This window comes from Neoarius graeffei, chromosome 22 (genome assembly GCF_027579695.1).
Source record: "Neoarius graeffei isolate fNeoGra1 chromosome 22, fNeoGra1.pri, whole genome shotgun sequence".
Classification (NCBI taxonomy): domain Eukaryota; kingdom Metazoa; phylum Chordata; class Actinopteri; order Siluriformes; family Ariidae; genus Neoarius; species Neoarius graeffei.
In genome coordinates this window covers 48,093,406-48,109,700 of record NC_083590.1, presented here as the reverse complement: position 1 = coordinate 48,109,700, position 16,295 = coordinate 48,093,406, and the positions used below count along the sequence as shown (strand labels likewise).

Below are 16,295 nucleotides of genomic sequence, written 5' to 3'. Positions count from 1 at the left end.
TACAGAAAAGTCAGCATCTGTGATAGTATAGGGGTGTGTTAGTGCCCATGGCATTGGTAACTTGCACATCTGTGAAAGCTGTGCGTTAATGCTGGAAGGTACATACAGGTTTTGGAGCAACATGTGCTCCCATCCAAACGATGTCTCTTTCAGGGAGGCCCCTGCTTATTCCAGGAAGACGACGCTAAGCCACATTTTGAAGCATGGCTTCATAGTAAAAGAGTGCTGGTGCTAAAGTGGCCTGCCTTCCTCCCATTGAAAAATGTGTGGCACATTATGAAGTGCAAACTACAACACAGACCCCGGAGTGTTAAGCAACAGAAGTTTTGTATTTATAACAAGAATGGGAAAATTTCACTTCTGCAAGTTCAGCAATTAGTGTCCTTTGTTCCTCAATGTGTACTGAGTATTGTTAAAAGAAATGGTGATCTAACACAGTGGTAAACCTACTGCTGTCCCAACTTTTTGGAAGGTGTTGCAGGCGTCAAATTTAGAATGCGTGTATAATTACAAATAAAAAGCAATACGTTTTAAGTCAAGTTTATTTGTATAGCGCTTTTAACAATAAAAATTGTCGCAAAGCAGCTTTACAGAATTTGAACGACTTAAAACATGAGCTAATTTTGTCCCTAATCTATCCCCATAGTTTTATCAGTGTCATTTTTTTATCGCATTAAATATCTTGTCTTTGTATCATATTCAATTGGAATATAGGTTGAAAAGGATTTGCAACTCCTTTCATTCTGTATTTATACATTTTACATGATGTCCCAACTTTTTTGGAATCAGGGTTGTACTTTATGGGGCCACTGTATATGCATATACAGTACCGGTCAAAAGTTTGGACACCCCTTCTAATTCAATGGGTTTTCTTTAGTTTTATTAATTAAAAGAAATTCCACTAATTAACTCTTGACGAAGCACACCTGTTAATTGAAAAGCATTCCAGATGACTACCTCATGAGGCTGGTTAAGATGATGCCAATAGAGGACATTCACTGACGTCACAGATTTTTGTTTATGACGCAGCATCCGCCATACTGCCAGGAAAACAAAGAAACAGCCGCAACAGTTAATGATGAAAATCGAGACGACTGCAGTCAGTACAGTCTCTCTGAAATGATTAAAAAATTATTTTCTACCATCAGCTCACGTTACATCCAAAAGCTGAAACATGTAGGCATCACAGATATGTTTATCGTTTATTCTGTACACTGCTCTGTGTGCGCGCACACACGTGTTCACCGCTTCAGATGGATTAAATGCAGAGGAGAAATTTCGCTGTGCTTGAGTGTACGTGTGACAAAAATAAAGGTTGCTTCTTCTTAATTTACCCACAAATATGTTGTGGTGTACAGAGATAAAATTACAAAAATTGTGGCATTGTGCAAATATGGACCCAACTGTATATCAGTAATCAGTAGTTGATTAACCATATAACCTAAGTAATCAGATATACTTCACACATCTGATCAGCTGCTTTAAGATCTTCATTTTTGCACACTGTGTTTGTTTTAGTTGCTGCAAAGCTTCAAGATCATGGACTATAGTCTACTGGTGGGGATTCACAATGTTGCTAGAGTCGAGGCATCCATGCAGGCACTTGGTCAGAAGAGGAATCAAGGCCAGAAGGCCCTCTACTGCACGACCATGGAAGCCATCCAGGGCGAGGTCAAGGGCAATGCTGCACCACAATGCAGTGAGAGGTTGGACCCAACTTTACCAGTGTGAAAAGCTTTTATTCAATATGAAACACCTGGTCTGGGAATGGACAAAATTACAAAGCTTAAGATGGAGCTGTAGACTACCGTTCAAAAGTTTGGGGTCACCCAGACAATTTTGTGTTTTCCATGAAAAGTCACACTTTTATTTACCACCATAAGTTGTAAAATGAATAGAAAATATAGTCAAGACATTTTTCTGGCCATTTTGAGCATTTAATCGACCCCACAAATGTGATGCTCCAGAAACTCAATCTGCTCAAAGGAAGGTCAGTTTTATAGCTTCTCTAAAGAGCTCAACTGTTTTCAGCTGTGCTAACATGATTGTACAAGGGTTTTCTAATCATCCATTAGCCTTCTGAGGCAATGAGCAAACGCATTGTACCATTAGAACACTGGAGTGAGAGTTGCTGGAAATGGGCCTCTATACACCTATGGAGATATTGCACCAAAAACCAGACATTTGCAGCTAGAATAGTCATTTAGCACATTAGCAATGTATAGAGTGGATTTCTGATTAGTTTAAAGTGATCTTCATTGAAAAGAACAGTGCTTTTCTTTCAAAAATAAGGACATTTCAGAGTGACCCCAAACTTTTGAACGGTAGTGTACGCTAATGCTATGAAACATGTAGACAGCAGTTTAATGCTCATCTCGGCATCATTGTTACTTCTCATTGCATATATCAGCTCGGTCATATCGACTCAGCCTTGTTATGTTTCTGGTTGTGTTCTATGGGCTTCTATCACTGCAGCATGGGAGGAATGCCAGCACATAACTCAAAGGGGGAGAGGTTGCTGATCTTCATTGGTATCATTGACATCCTCCAGTCCTACAGGTACGAGGCTTCAGTAAACGTTACATTCATTGTACTATCATGTAACATGCCAATTCTTTATGACCTGTGTGAATCTTGGCGTTTTCTGTTTGTTTAGGTTTGTGAAAAAATTGGAGCACTCGTGGAAAGCCTTGGTTCATGATGGGGTATGTGGTTTGTTTACAGCTATACAGTAGTGCTTACAGTACACATCAGTGGTGACAAGTGGCAGTAAAATTCTACTGTACACTTTTAAAAAAAATTGCATTTTCAGACAGCTACAGTACATAAATAACTTACATAGACAGGTGCGTCTCAGAAAAATTTGAATATCGTGAAAAAGTTCTTTTTTTATTTAATTCGAAAAGTTAAACTTTCATATATTCTGTATTCACTAACATATAAAGTGAAATAGGTCAAGCCTTTTTTAAATGATAATTAAATGAAAATGATGTTCATGAAAAAGATCTCATCTCATTATCTCTAGCCGCTTTATCCTTCTACAGGGTCGCAGGCAAGCTGGAGCCTATCCCAGCTGACTACGGGCGAGAGGCGGGGTACACCCTGGACAAGTCGCCAGGTCATCACAGGGCTGACACATAGACACAGACAACCATTCACGCTCACATTCACACCTACGGTCAATTTAGAGTCACCAGTTAACCTAACCTGCATGTCTTTGGACTGTGGGGGAAACCAGAGCACCCGGAGGAAACCCACGCGGACACGGGGAGAACATGCAAACTCCACACAGAAAGGCCCTCGCCGGCCACGGGGCTCGAACCCGGACCTTCTTGCTGTGAGGCGACAGCGCTAACCACTACACCACCGTGCCGCCTCTCATGAAAAAGATGCTCATGAAAATCAGAAATGCAGTATCTCAAATTATGAGAATATTTCCTAAGATCAAAAAAGTATTTACAATACAGAAATGTCCAACTTTTGAAAAGTACGTACATTTGTACACTCAATACTTGGTCGGGGCTCCTTTACCACAAATTACTGCATCAGTGCGGCGTGGCATGGAGATGATCAGCCTGTGGCACTGCTGAGGTGTTATTGAAGCCCAGGTTGCTCTGATAGTGACCTTGTATTTTTGGGTCGGGTGTTTCTCATCTTCCTCTTCACAATACCCCAGAGATTCTCTATGGGGTTCAGGTCAGGCGAGTTGGTAGTAACCACTTGGTAGTAGTTTTGGCAGGTGCTAAGTCCTGCTGGAAAAGGAAATCAGTTTCTCCATCAAGCTTGTTAGCAGATGAAAGCATGAAGTGCTTTAAAATCTCCAGTAGCTGCATTGACTTTGGACTTGATGAAGCACAGTGGACTGACACCAGCCTCAGTCCACTCCTTGTGAAGCTCTCCCAAGTTCTTGAATCAACGTTTCTCGATGATTCTCTCAAGGCTGCCGTCATCCCTATTGCTTGTGCACCTTTTCCAGCCAGCCTTTTCAGCAATGGCCTTCTGTGGCTTACCCTCCTTGTGGAGGGTGTTGACGATCATCTTCTGGACAACTGCTAAGTCAGCAGTCTTCTCTATGATTGTAATTAGATAATTTAGAACTTGTTATATTTAAGCTATTCCACGAAATCGAGTCGTACATGAGTTGATAGCCAACGAGACCCGTAGCACCGAGTTGGCTATAAACCTTGTGCGACGAGATTGAGTGGAATAACTGTTTCATTCTATCCACATTCACTGGATTTTGTGAAACAGAGCATTTTTATTTTTTGCAAATTCGATAAGAACTTTATACAAAACGTCCGACAAAATCATTTCTGCTTAGAATGTAAACAAACCGGCGAAATGACAGGAGCAATTTGTGAAAATTGCTATAATAATAATTCTTGAAAAATACAAAAAAGATATGTTCTTACTATTAAATACTTTTATTCCATATTTTGTTGCTTTTTTATTGGGGGGGGTTCGAGTAGAGTTTTTATTTTGTCCTCAGTTGGTTCAGCAACACGCTCCACCATTTTATTTTTCTCTACTCATGGTATATGAGCTGATAGCCTCGTAGTAGAGTAGCCAATCAGAGCACATGATTGCTCATATCCAGTGAATGTGGATAGAATAATTAGTGTTTTTTCATTGTTGTATTACAGCACTGGTGGGATCTCAAATCTGACTGGGTAGAAGGTGTTGATGAATTTTCCAGAACAGTAGCTCTGAGAGTAATGTCGGCTGCAAGTCCTATATCATACACATAAGGAATAACACACATTGGACCATGTTGTGATGTAATGCATGCTGGGGTGGTGTGTTATTCCACTTGTACCACACTGATTTATTAATGAACATGTCATACTTTTTTAATGGTTTATAATTTGATTAGATGTAATGTTGTGGCATGTCCACGAGACAAGAAAGTTCCTGTTATCACTTGAATTATACAGTGCTGAGCGTAAATGAGTGCACCCCCTTTGAAAAGTAACATTTTAAACAATATCTCAATGAACACAAACAATTTCCAAAATGTTGACAAGACAAAGTTTAATAGAACATCTGTTTAACTTATAACGTGAAAGTAAGGTTAATAATATAAACTTGGATTACAACGTCAATCTTTTTCCATTCTTCAACAATGACCTCTTTTAGTGACTGGATGCTGGATGGAGAGCGATGCTCAACTCGTCTCTTAAGAATTCCCCATAGGTGTTCGATTGGGTTCAGATCAGGAGACATACTTGGCCACTGAATCACTTTCACCCTGTTCTTCTTCAGAAATCCAACAGTGGCCTTAGATGTGTGTTTAGTCATGTTGGAAAAGTGCACGACGACCAAGGGCACGGAGTGATGGTAGCATCTTCTCTTTCAGTATAGAGCAATACACTGTGGCAATACATGATGCCATCAGTGAAATGCAGCTCCCCGACACCAGCAGCACTCATGCAGCCCCACATAAGGACACTGCCAACACCATGTTTCACTGTAGGCACCAGGCATTTTTCTTTGTATTCCTCACCTTTGCGATGCCATACAGTTTTGAAGCCATCAGTTCCAAAAACATTTATCTTGGTCTCATCACTCCAGAGTATAGAGTCCCAGTAGTCTTCATCTTTGTCAGCATGGGCCCTGGCAAACTCTAGGTGGGCTTTTTTGTGCCTGGGCTTTAGGAGAGACTTCTTTTGTGGACGGCATCCATGCATGCCATTCCTCTGCAGTGTACGCCGTATTCTGTCACGGGAAATAGTCACCCCAGTTTGGCTTTCTACTTCTTTAGATAACTGCAGTGAACTTGCATGCCGATTTTCTTCAACCCTTCTCATCAGAAGACGCTCCTTTCGAGGTGTTAACTTCCGTGGACGACCTGGACATCTCTGTGAGATGGTTGCAGTTCCATCTTTCTTAAATTTTTGTACCACTTTTGCTACAGTATTCTGACTGATAAGTAAAGCTTTGCTGATCTTCTTGTAGCCTTCACCTTTGTGGTGGAAAGAAATTATTTTCTTTGGAGAATTCTGAAGAGCCAAGTTGAGCATCACTCTCCATCCAGCATCCAGTCACTAAAAGAGGTCATTGTTGAAGAATGGAAAAAGATTGATGTTGCAAAATGTCACCAACTTGTTCATTCCATGCCTAGAAGACTTGGTGCTGTCATTAAAAATCATGGAGGCCATACAAAGTACTAGATGTAGTAGTTTTTGTTGTGGGGTGTACTCATTTTTGCACCACCCTAATTTGAGTAAAACTGAAAAATGTGTAATCTAAGTTATATTATTAACCTTACTTTCACGTTATAAGTTAAACAGATGTTATATTAAACTTTGTCTTTTCAACATTTTGGAAATTGTTTTTCATTGAGATTTTGTTTAAAATGTTACTTTTCAAAGGGGGCGTACTCATTTACGCTCAGCACTGAAGCTGCGATAAACTCCCCATTCTCTCACCAGCTTCTTGTTCTCGTTCTCTCTCTCTCTCTCTCTCTCTCTCTCTCTCTCTCTCTCTCTCATATTTTACTGAGGGGCAAAAAATCAGAAACTCCTTGGTCTAGAAGGTTCGGAAACTTTACAATGGAGCATGACCATTACAAAGTGGTGACATGTGACGCTCCTTCCATAAATATTACATCTCTTCGCAAAAGCTTTTTTCAGTACCAGTCAAAAGTTTGTACACCCCCTACTCTACTCATTGATGGGGTTTTCTGTATTTTGACCATTTTCTACATTGTGGAACAGTATTGAGGACATCAACACTATGAAATAACATACAGAGCATATCTGGAATTTTGTGGTTTAAAAAAAAAAGTTTGATATTTTAGATTCTTCAAAGTAGCCAGCGTTTACCTTGCTGATACTTTGCACACTATAGAGATCTTGCAGTCACGTGACCGGAAAGTACACAGCTGCCATCTTGTCGGTAAAAAACACCGCTGAATACTGCTGCACTCGTGTACAGAATGGATCAATTTCAACCGACAGACTACACGGCTCATTTTTCTAATGAACAGATAACTAGATATATGTCTAAAATAAACGACCTACAGATTAGTGACCCTTATCAATTACCGGACGTAGTTTTCACGACCGTGTCAGTGGATATGGAACTGCCAGAGGTGGAATACCCAGACGTGTATAATTACCTCATTAACTTTCCCTCGCTGTTCAGTGGTGAAGCACTGCGTGCTTATAAATCTCTGCACAGTTATCTTTACAGAAATTCAGGATTTGTCAGCCGCCCTCAGATGTGGCATCTTGTAAACAAGAAAATAACAATCCTCATTGGACGGGTAAGTCACTTAAGTATTACTAGTACTGATACTAGATATATCAGTAGTACCTAGTATAGCACTGACCAGCCGATTCTAGAATAGAATAAGGTAATTCCAGCTGTAATTCCAAATCGTCCGTCTTGTTTACCATGGATCTGGCGTTGGAGAGGTAGAGGCTTGGCAGTGGAGATTTGAGTGGCTGTTTTCTGAGCTTAGTCAACAGGCCGGCTCTGCCTGCAGCCTCGCTTTTGCTTCCTCTCCCGCCGCCGCCTCCTTCGCCTGCCAGACCCAATAACAATCCACGGAGACCCCGCTGGTCTCGCTATCTCGTCCGGAATGTTGTGCATGCGATGGAAATCGCTACAAACTGTCATTTTCTGCTGGAAACCAATGTCCAGTAAGTCCATACGGTTGTAGTGGATATTGAAGTCCGGTACAGACGAACAACACGCAAAAATACACACAAAAAACATGAAAAACGTGCACAGGTAGGGAGAGCTTGTAGCCACAGCCATTGTAGTAGAATTGTATATAGTAGGGTTTTCCAGAAGAAGAAGTAGAAGCAGAAGTAGAAGGCGGAAATATGGCGTTTGACCGACAAGATGGCGTCTGTTACAATCTGGATCGGCTGTGACGTCACATGCAAGATCTCTATTGGCATTATCTTAATCAGCTTCATGAGGTCGTCGCCTGAGCTGTATCCAAAATCACTCACTCGTTCACTTCTCCCTACTCACTGTCTAGGGAATTCTATATGGAGGACTATATAGTGAGCTCATTGGTAAAATGAAAAAACACTTTCAGATGCTACTCCGCCGCGCCGTAATTTACATCATTACTGTCACACAATTAAAACGTGCCAGATCAGTCGGCTGGTGGGTTTCCAAAATAATAAATACACGCATGTACATTTGTGATAAATCTGTATTATACTGAGTGTATTTCCTACATTAATAAATACAAAGTACCTGCATCTTTCAGTTCTTTTAAATCAAGGCTGAATACTTTTTTCCTCTTCACTGCTGCCTTTTATTAAATCAAATTTGAGGCTTTTGATTAATTCCTCGTTCTGCACTCTAACTTTTATTCTTGTATTTTATCGGTCTTATTCTATTTTAGCTTTTTGTTTTATTCACTTACTATTTTTAATTGCACTCGAATGTCCGTTTATAATGTGTTTCTTCCTTCCATTCACCCCAACACACTTTTTTGTTTTTCTTTCAGCGCGAAGGCAATGCTTGGTGTATATATTGCTTGGTTAGTGACCATCGGTTGTACACGACTTTTCACGGTACATTGTGGGATACTATGAGTCCACTATATAGGGTGTAATAATTCTCACTATACATTCGGACAGCACTACAAAATGGCAAACTCGCTATATAGTCCACTATAGATGACTTGCAACCATGTGATCAAAATGTGCTACGTCATGAGCGTCCGCCATGATGGTGGATATACAAAGCAACTAGGACGGCAGCCGCTGAAAGCATGTCTGTAAACAATGCTGAGTTTTCTCATTATTACCACGATTTGAATGCTCGAGCGAAGAGTCAATGCAAAGAGAAGATAGATGTGTGTGGTTTTGAGCCATATTATTTAAAAAAGTCAGACTTTTCTGAAGATAGGACGCTTCTACTGACCATCGAATACCCAGATATTGCGTTCTATCTGGTTTGGCTGCCAAAGAATCAAGTCCGACCTTGGACAAAGCGTAGCCTGTTTTCTGAGTGGGTGCCCAGTCTGGATTGTTTCTATCGTATATATTTTGCTGGCGCCCCTAGAAGCGAAATGGTAATACACGTGTTAAAATTATAACAACGACCGAGTGAACCACGACAAGAGAACGCTCATTTTATAGCAAAATTCTAGCAACAGGAAATAAAATTCTTCCATGATATTATCGAGAGAGCTTTTGAATCTCACCTGAGATAAAATGATCACTGCAAACACGAGCTGTTTTGGTTTTCGCCTCTGTTAGATCAGCGCTGCCGATGTTGTTCAGCCGTGCTCGTCTCCTCTCCGTACTCAGCCTCAGAGTTTCGCTTGCCTGCGACCCTGTAGAACAGGATAAAGCGGCTAGAGATAATGAGATGAGATGAGCCCTGTTCCACAAATGGTGCAATCCGTATTATATCAAGAACCGCTCAACTAAGTAAAGAGAAACGACATCCATCATTACTTTAAGACATGAAGTGACTTTTAATGAATAAAAATAAAGAATGCATTGAATTATAAGGTGTGTCCAGACTTTTGACTGTTTTTTCTTTGTTGGACAAGTGTTTAAGTTCATTTATTATTCGTCTTGGAATATGTGGACCGTCTGCCGTAAAGGTGTGTGTGAGCTGTTAAACAATAATGTAATAGAAATAAAAAGAGTGCATGAATATAAACCTCTCCAGTCAGACCTGTTGTCTGAGCTGTGCTGTTGTACAGAAATAACGTGCAACGTCTGACTGATCAGATTCACGACTTCACCTGTGCTCTGATCAGGGCTTTGAACCAGAATTTTTTTCCTATTGGTTCGTTCCGAACAGAAACGGAATTTTAACATTTCCGGTTTGGGGTTCCACCATTAAATAGACGTTCCCGAACCGGTTAGAACAAAAAAATTTTGTTCCCGGAATGGTTAATTACGTTCCCTGTCAGCTGTTTAACAAATGGCTATAAAATTATGTCTCTGTCTCATCCAGCTTAAGCCAAATGTAGGCTAATTCTATTACAACCTTCATTAAATAAGACAAATAATTCAAAACAATTATTATTTCAAATGTTGGCGATTTGGATTCTCAGTATGTCTTCCCATCTACACAAACAGAAAAAGTGCCAAAAATGAGAGATAATTCGTTTAGTGTGTTACCAAAGGCTAGTCAGGCCCTATGCATTGATAGGCTAACAGAGGTTAACGTCATTTAATGTTCGCGAGCCTCTCATTAACGTGGACAAATATATTGATATCGTGTTTGAAATTGACGTTTTCGAATAACGATAGACTGCAATATTTACCTCTTATTTAAGATGTGGAGACGTGATAGTAGTCCACCCTCCCGCTCTCTCCATTCAGTCAGCGAACGTCACACAGGAAGTGAACCCCAGCGGGTCATAGAAACTTGCGCAGGAGAAGAATGACTTTTTTTTTTATTTGTAGGCTACGGAAACGGCGGCACGGTGGTGTAGTGGTTAGCGCTGTCGCCTCACAGCAAGAAGGTCCTGGGTTCGAGCTCCGTGGCCGGCGAGGGCCTTTCTGTGTGGAGTTTGCATGTTCTCCCCGTGTCCGTGTGGGTTTCCTCCGGGTGCTCCGGTTTCCCCCACAGTCCAAAGACATGCAGGTTAGGTTAACTGGTGACTCTAAATTGACCGTAGGTGTGAATGTGAGTGTGAATGGTTGTCTGTGTCTATGTGTCAGCCCTGTGATGACCTGGCGACTTGTCCAGGGTGTACCCCGCCTTTCGCCCGTAGTCAGCTGGGATAGGCTCCAGCTTGCCTGCGACCCTGTGGAACAGGATAAAGCGGCTAGAGATAATGAGATGAGATGAGGCTACGGAAACTTTGAGGAACGAAATAAAAACTGGTATTAACCGGTTACCATTATTTTTAATAAGTGTTTCTGTTCCGGAACATAAAAAATAATAAAGTTTCTGGTTTCATTTCTGTTCCATGTGAAATAGAAAAAGTTTTCGTTTTCGTTCCTTGAACCGGTTCAAAGCCCTGCCTCTGATATATAATTTGTTGATATTAATGCGCTTGTTCTAATATGTCACAGTTTTTATAGTAACAGCTCATTTGTGTGGTGGGTGTTCGAGATATAAAACCCCTTTTTTAAATAGTTGATCACAAAATGTGAACACAGAATACATTCTACGTCCATAAACATCAGTATATTCTATAACAGTATGAGAGTGCATCTTCCAGACTGTTCAGTTGAAAAGATGGTGACATTTCTTCTTGCTGGTATAACTCTTTGCAAACTGTTGCCCAACATGCATAGGCTTGCCTCGGTCGAGGTAAACCAGTGTGTCACGTCCAAATCAATCCTTAAAGACTGCTGTTTTCCCATGGGTCCAAAGCCGTCAGATTAACATGGCACTCTTCTAGCTAACACGAGGTGAAATCTTCACCCAGTACTTTGCTACTGCAGTTTGTATTACTAAGGGCCCAAAAAATTTACAGAGACGAATCCTTACGTGGTCTTGGAATGTGTTCTGACTTGCTCCACCGCAACCACCTGATCAAGGTGTGTGAGGCAGGGCTGCACACTATACCTCCTGTTGCAAAATGTTCATCCATGAATCATCAGGGTTCTCCCTGGGTTCTGAAAAATATTCTCCACTTTTTTCCTTAAAAAATCAAGTCAAATAAGCATCTCATCTCATTATCTCTAGCCGCTTTATTCTTCACTTTTTCTTCACTTAGTCGGCATTCTTTCTTAGTGACCAACTTATCAAAGTGAACTTAGTACAGGTTTATACCAACCAAACAGGGCTCGACATTAACTTTTAAACCCACTTGCCCCCTATTTTGCGAGGATTACTTTTTTTTTTTAAGCAAAACCATAGAATAGTTGTGAATTGCAACATAAACTGAAGATCACACATTGAGTTGAAGTTTGGTTATGGATTAAGTTTATTATTAAGCTTGGTTATTTTTTACTTGTAACGGACAATAACATCCATTATTTTTTTCGCGGTCCGGTTTCCATCAAATCCCACACTCTGATTCGCTGGCGAGCAGGTCCGTGTCCTACGGTACGGACCTCTGGCGACTCGCTCGTTCACAACAACAACAACAACAACAAACGTAGCGATTTTTGTCAACATTTATTTTCGCATTTCTCAGGAGAATAGCATTAATTTTACATCATGGATAGTGATAACGACAGTGTTCACAGCGAAAGCGAGTTTTACTACCCTGAGGAAGAAGAAATAAAAGAAAACATTTCAGGAGAAAGCTAAAAACCTGTAATCTGCTAACGCTGAGCAAAAACATGGCTGAATCCTGAATGACTCCTATTTGTATAAATAGGGACTACATAGGCGGCAAAATGTAGTTTTTTTTCCTGCCATGGAAGTGCACTTGTATACCGAGGAGGAAGCCATTTGCATTACAGCCATGAATGAGGATTCAAAATGGCGGCTCGGCTCGGTTTTCCATTTCGGGTGCTCTTGTTTTCTGTTAGCGTTTGGTAAAGAAAAAATATATTATTTACCAGCTTAAGGTCGGTCCGTATGGTGAAATACCGTGACCTAGGCCCTAAATACTGACCTCGGCCTAGAGCGCCTCGCTCAGTACTTTCAAGACCTCGGTCACAGTATTTCACGATACAGACCTCCCAGCTGGTAAATAACACACATTTTGCACAGGACTGTTCTCTGATAACAGAAACAAAGCTCCAGCTCTCTCTGCTCTTAATCTGATCTGTTCTTTCAGGATTTATCGCGCATGTCGCTCCTTGTTGAGTTTTTTTTATGCCCGAGTTGTTTGAAACCAATCTGGGTTTTCTGTGTTGAATAAGGAAGCGGCTTCACCTGTAAGAAAATCAAACACTTTCATGAAGGCGCTGACTCGAATGCGAGCAGAAAAAAATACAACGAGATTCTTAAGCGAACTCTTCCATCCTCACTTCCGACTTTGTTTTTGTAAAATACATTTTAAATACAATCGTGAATTTCTCTGGAGTTTTCAGGCTGAGCTCCTCTCCTCGTATTCTTTAACCACTCATTTCCTCGTTGCTCTTGAAGCATTTGCTTCTATTTGTTAAAATTTTTCTTGATAGCGGGGAGACGGTAATGCTGTTTATCTATTTCTCTGTTTGAACAAGCAAAAACAGCACAAAAATTAACCATATTGAAGACAGATTAAGCTGCTTACATGAAAGACGGTGTCTGTCTGACCCCAGCTGTAATTATCATGTGATGCGTGATGTCATGCACAAGGGGTCTATAAACAATACGTGTACCATACTACAACAGCAGGGGCATAGAAAATAACCTGCAAAGCAGGAAATGAAACCGAGACTAAGGAAACAGCCGAGACATAATGGCGGATACGTAGTGAGGGGCGCTTTTAGGAACTGAAATAAAAGATCAAAAAGCCTCATTTTTGTGGTGCTAGTTTGTAATATATGCTCATTCCAACTTGCCCAGTCAGGCATGTCGGGGACATATCCCACTTGCCCGAATGCATGTTTCACTTGCCCTGGGCAATCGGGCAGTCCTTAATGTCAAGCCCTGCCAAACTGGCATAATTCAAATATTTGTATAGATACAGCTCGGCCTCTCCATTACAGATAACATTTAGGCTCCACTTTAGCCTTTAATAAGAGAGACCTGATTTTGGGCGTGCTGTGCATCATCAAGCTCAAATAAACCTCTTTAGTTTGAGCTTACTGAAGGATATTTTAGCAGGGAATTATTCAGAAGAAATATTCGGACTCCCTTTAGCCTTTACTTCAACTTGATTTCTCGACTCTGTTCAATTCTTGAACCAATCAACTGTGAAGGAATCCGAATTTGCTGTTGATTTATAAACTGAACGTAGAATGACCCGGTGTTTTTCATCATACGTCTGCTGCGGGGACTCAACACGCCACGCCCCCCGAAACACAGAGCCCTTCTGTCACTTGCTGGCTGAAAGCACTTTCGCTTTGGCGGTTTTTAAAAAGGAAAAAGAAAATTATTTAAATTTTTTTTTTTTAAACTTGCACCAATCCCTGTATTACTGACACTGACCGATGCGCTTGGAGACGGTAGGAGCTCTGAGAGTGTCTCCCCCGTGACTGTTTCGGCCCTTAACCCTTTGGGGTCGAGAGCTTCTCCAGTGAAGCTCAGCAGGTTTAGAATGAGTAGGTCATGGATTTAGATAAATATCTTCAAGTTTTTCATCATACAAGCCTAATAAACATATTGACAGAAGCTTTACACTTTCCTCTGTGCCCACTGACAAATATTATTAGTTTCTAAATTACCTAAATTAGATGAAACATAAAACTTGTATCCTTCCTCAGTCACACCGGAGTCGGAGCGCTGAGCACCCACTTACACATTCATAAAGGACTGTTCCCATGGTAACGGCATGATCATCACTTTCACTCTTTCGCTTGGTTTCTCTTTCGTGGTGAGAATGCCCACCGTAAACAGGATAAAATCTGTCAGATATAGTTTAGGCTGTTTGGAGGTAAAACTTATTGCGAGATGGCACACGGATTTTATGCGCTTCGGATGATTCAGGGCAGCAATTCTACAGAGATATTATTGTAGATGAACTTGTGCTGAATACAAAAACAAGTCATATGACTTTGAAAATACTGCTAGGATTTGTTGAAATTGACAACAGAATCCGAGCACGCCAAAATCATGAGAGTGCCAGAAAATATCCTCAGACCCCAGAGGGTTAGATCATCTTCAGTGCTTGAAGAAGTCTGCCCAAAACCCTTCATCAGTTTAGACTGCACTATTGTTTGGTTCGCGCAGAGATAATTACATCACCACAGCAGGCCGATTAAAATGCATTGCACTTGGTCCAAAGTGTGGTGCTTATGTGGTCATTACGTGTAGTCGATTTTAATTGGTCGCAAGCACGTGCTCATTGTTTACACTCCGGCTTCCCACCGTCTCTTCACTGGGGTTGGATTTTAGCAAGCGGAGGGATTTGTGGAGAGATTTCTATAAAAGATGACTTATGATAAATATGACAAATACATTCGTCACTGTGACAACTGCTAGTAATTTTCTCTTCGTCACTGATGCATTATGTTTGTCAGTGACGAGCCCCAGCAGGAACCGTGAATCATATGCAAGAGAGAAACTTGCATATATGGAGTCATTTTCATATGAAATGACTCCACTTACCTGGAGCAACAAAAAAAAAATGGATACATTTATGACAGCTTGATTTTGGAAAAATGTGTTTTGTTTATTATTATTATTCTCTGCTTCAGGATACAGTGTCAGTACACAGGCCTGGCTTCTATGCAGACCGCTTCCAGAAGTTCATGTGCAATACTGTTTTCAGGAAATCTTCATGTAAGTCCACGTTATGTCATGCCTCTGAATGTCTGTTAAGGTTTTCGTTCATCCAGGTTATTTTTCTTGTCTAAGAAGTAAATGAATACACCCCCTTTGAAAGGTAACATTTTAAACAATATCTCAATGAACACAAACAATTTCCAAAATGTTGACAAGACAAAGTTTAATATAACATCTGTTTAACTTATAACGGGAAAGTAAGGTTAATAATATAACTTGGTGTAGTAATTCCTGATGTGGGTGGAGCACAGAAGCATGGCAGGCGAGAGTTAATGTTCCACAAACCACTTTATTTAGATTTTCAGCTTTCTTATCTTCTTCCTTTCTTACTCACTCACTCACTCACTCACTCACACATGCATTGTGGTCGGGGAGAGAGCTCCCTTTCTCTGCTTTCTCTGTCCTTTTATGATCCATCCCTGTAACAAACACACACACAATTGACAGCAGGTGGAATGACTTAGCCACGTACCTTCCCTGACCCTGCCCTCCATTCACAGACTGCTGTTTGGCCACGCCCCCGCTGCCACATACCCCCACCGCCTGACTCAGGCCTGAAGCTGACACCCCCCCACCCCCGATGGGACATGGAGTCCGCCACCACCATCTGTGCCCCCGGCCTGTGGATCACCTCGAACTTAAATGGCTGGAGAGCGAGATACCAATGGGTGATCCGCGCATTGGCATCCTTCATGCAGTGGAGCCACTGGAGGGGCGCATGGTCTGAACAGAGTGTGAAAGGGCGCCCCAGCAGGTAGTATCAGAGGGTGAGGACCGCCCACTTGATGGCAAGACACTCCTTTTCAATTGCGCTGTACTTGCCTTCGCGCATCGACAGCTTTCGGCTGATGTACAGCACGGGGCGCTCCTCGCCCTCCACCTCCTGGGACAAAACAGCCCCCAGCCCTCTGTCCGATGCATCAGTCTGCAAAATAAAAGGGAGAGAGAAGTCAGGGGAGTGTAAAAGTGGCCGCCCACACAGTGCAGCTTTTACCTCAGAGAAGGCCTGTTGGCACTGCTCC

General features: G+C 41.4%; 1 protein-coding gene across 5 annotated transcripts in view; it reads left to right on the top strand.

Moving 5' to 3' along the window:
* pip5k1aa (phosphatidylinositol-4-phosphate 5-kinase, type I, alpha, a) overlaps window positions 1-16,295 on the top strand; it is a 118,685-nt gene that overhangs the window by 65,050 nt on the left and 37,340 nt on the right. For all 5 annotated transcript variants that reach the window (XR_009651223.1, XR_009651222.1, XR_009651221.1 and 2 more), the window contains exons 9-12: window positions 1,519-1,706; window positions 2,476-2,559; window positions 2,657-2,705; window positions 15,186-15,270. Coding sequence is in view for 2 of the 5 variants with exons in the window: in XM_060904890.1 (XP_060760873.1) it covers window positions 1,519-1,706; window positions 2,476-2,559; window positions 2,657-2,705; window positions 15,186-15,270 (406 nt within the window). In the remaining 3 variants the exon portion in view is untranslated. The remainder of the gene's footprint in view (window positions 1-1,518; window positions 1,707-2,475; window positions 2,560-2,656; window positions 2,706-15,185; window positions 15,271-16,295) is intronic.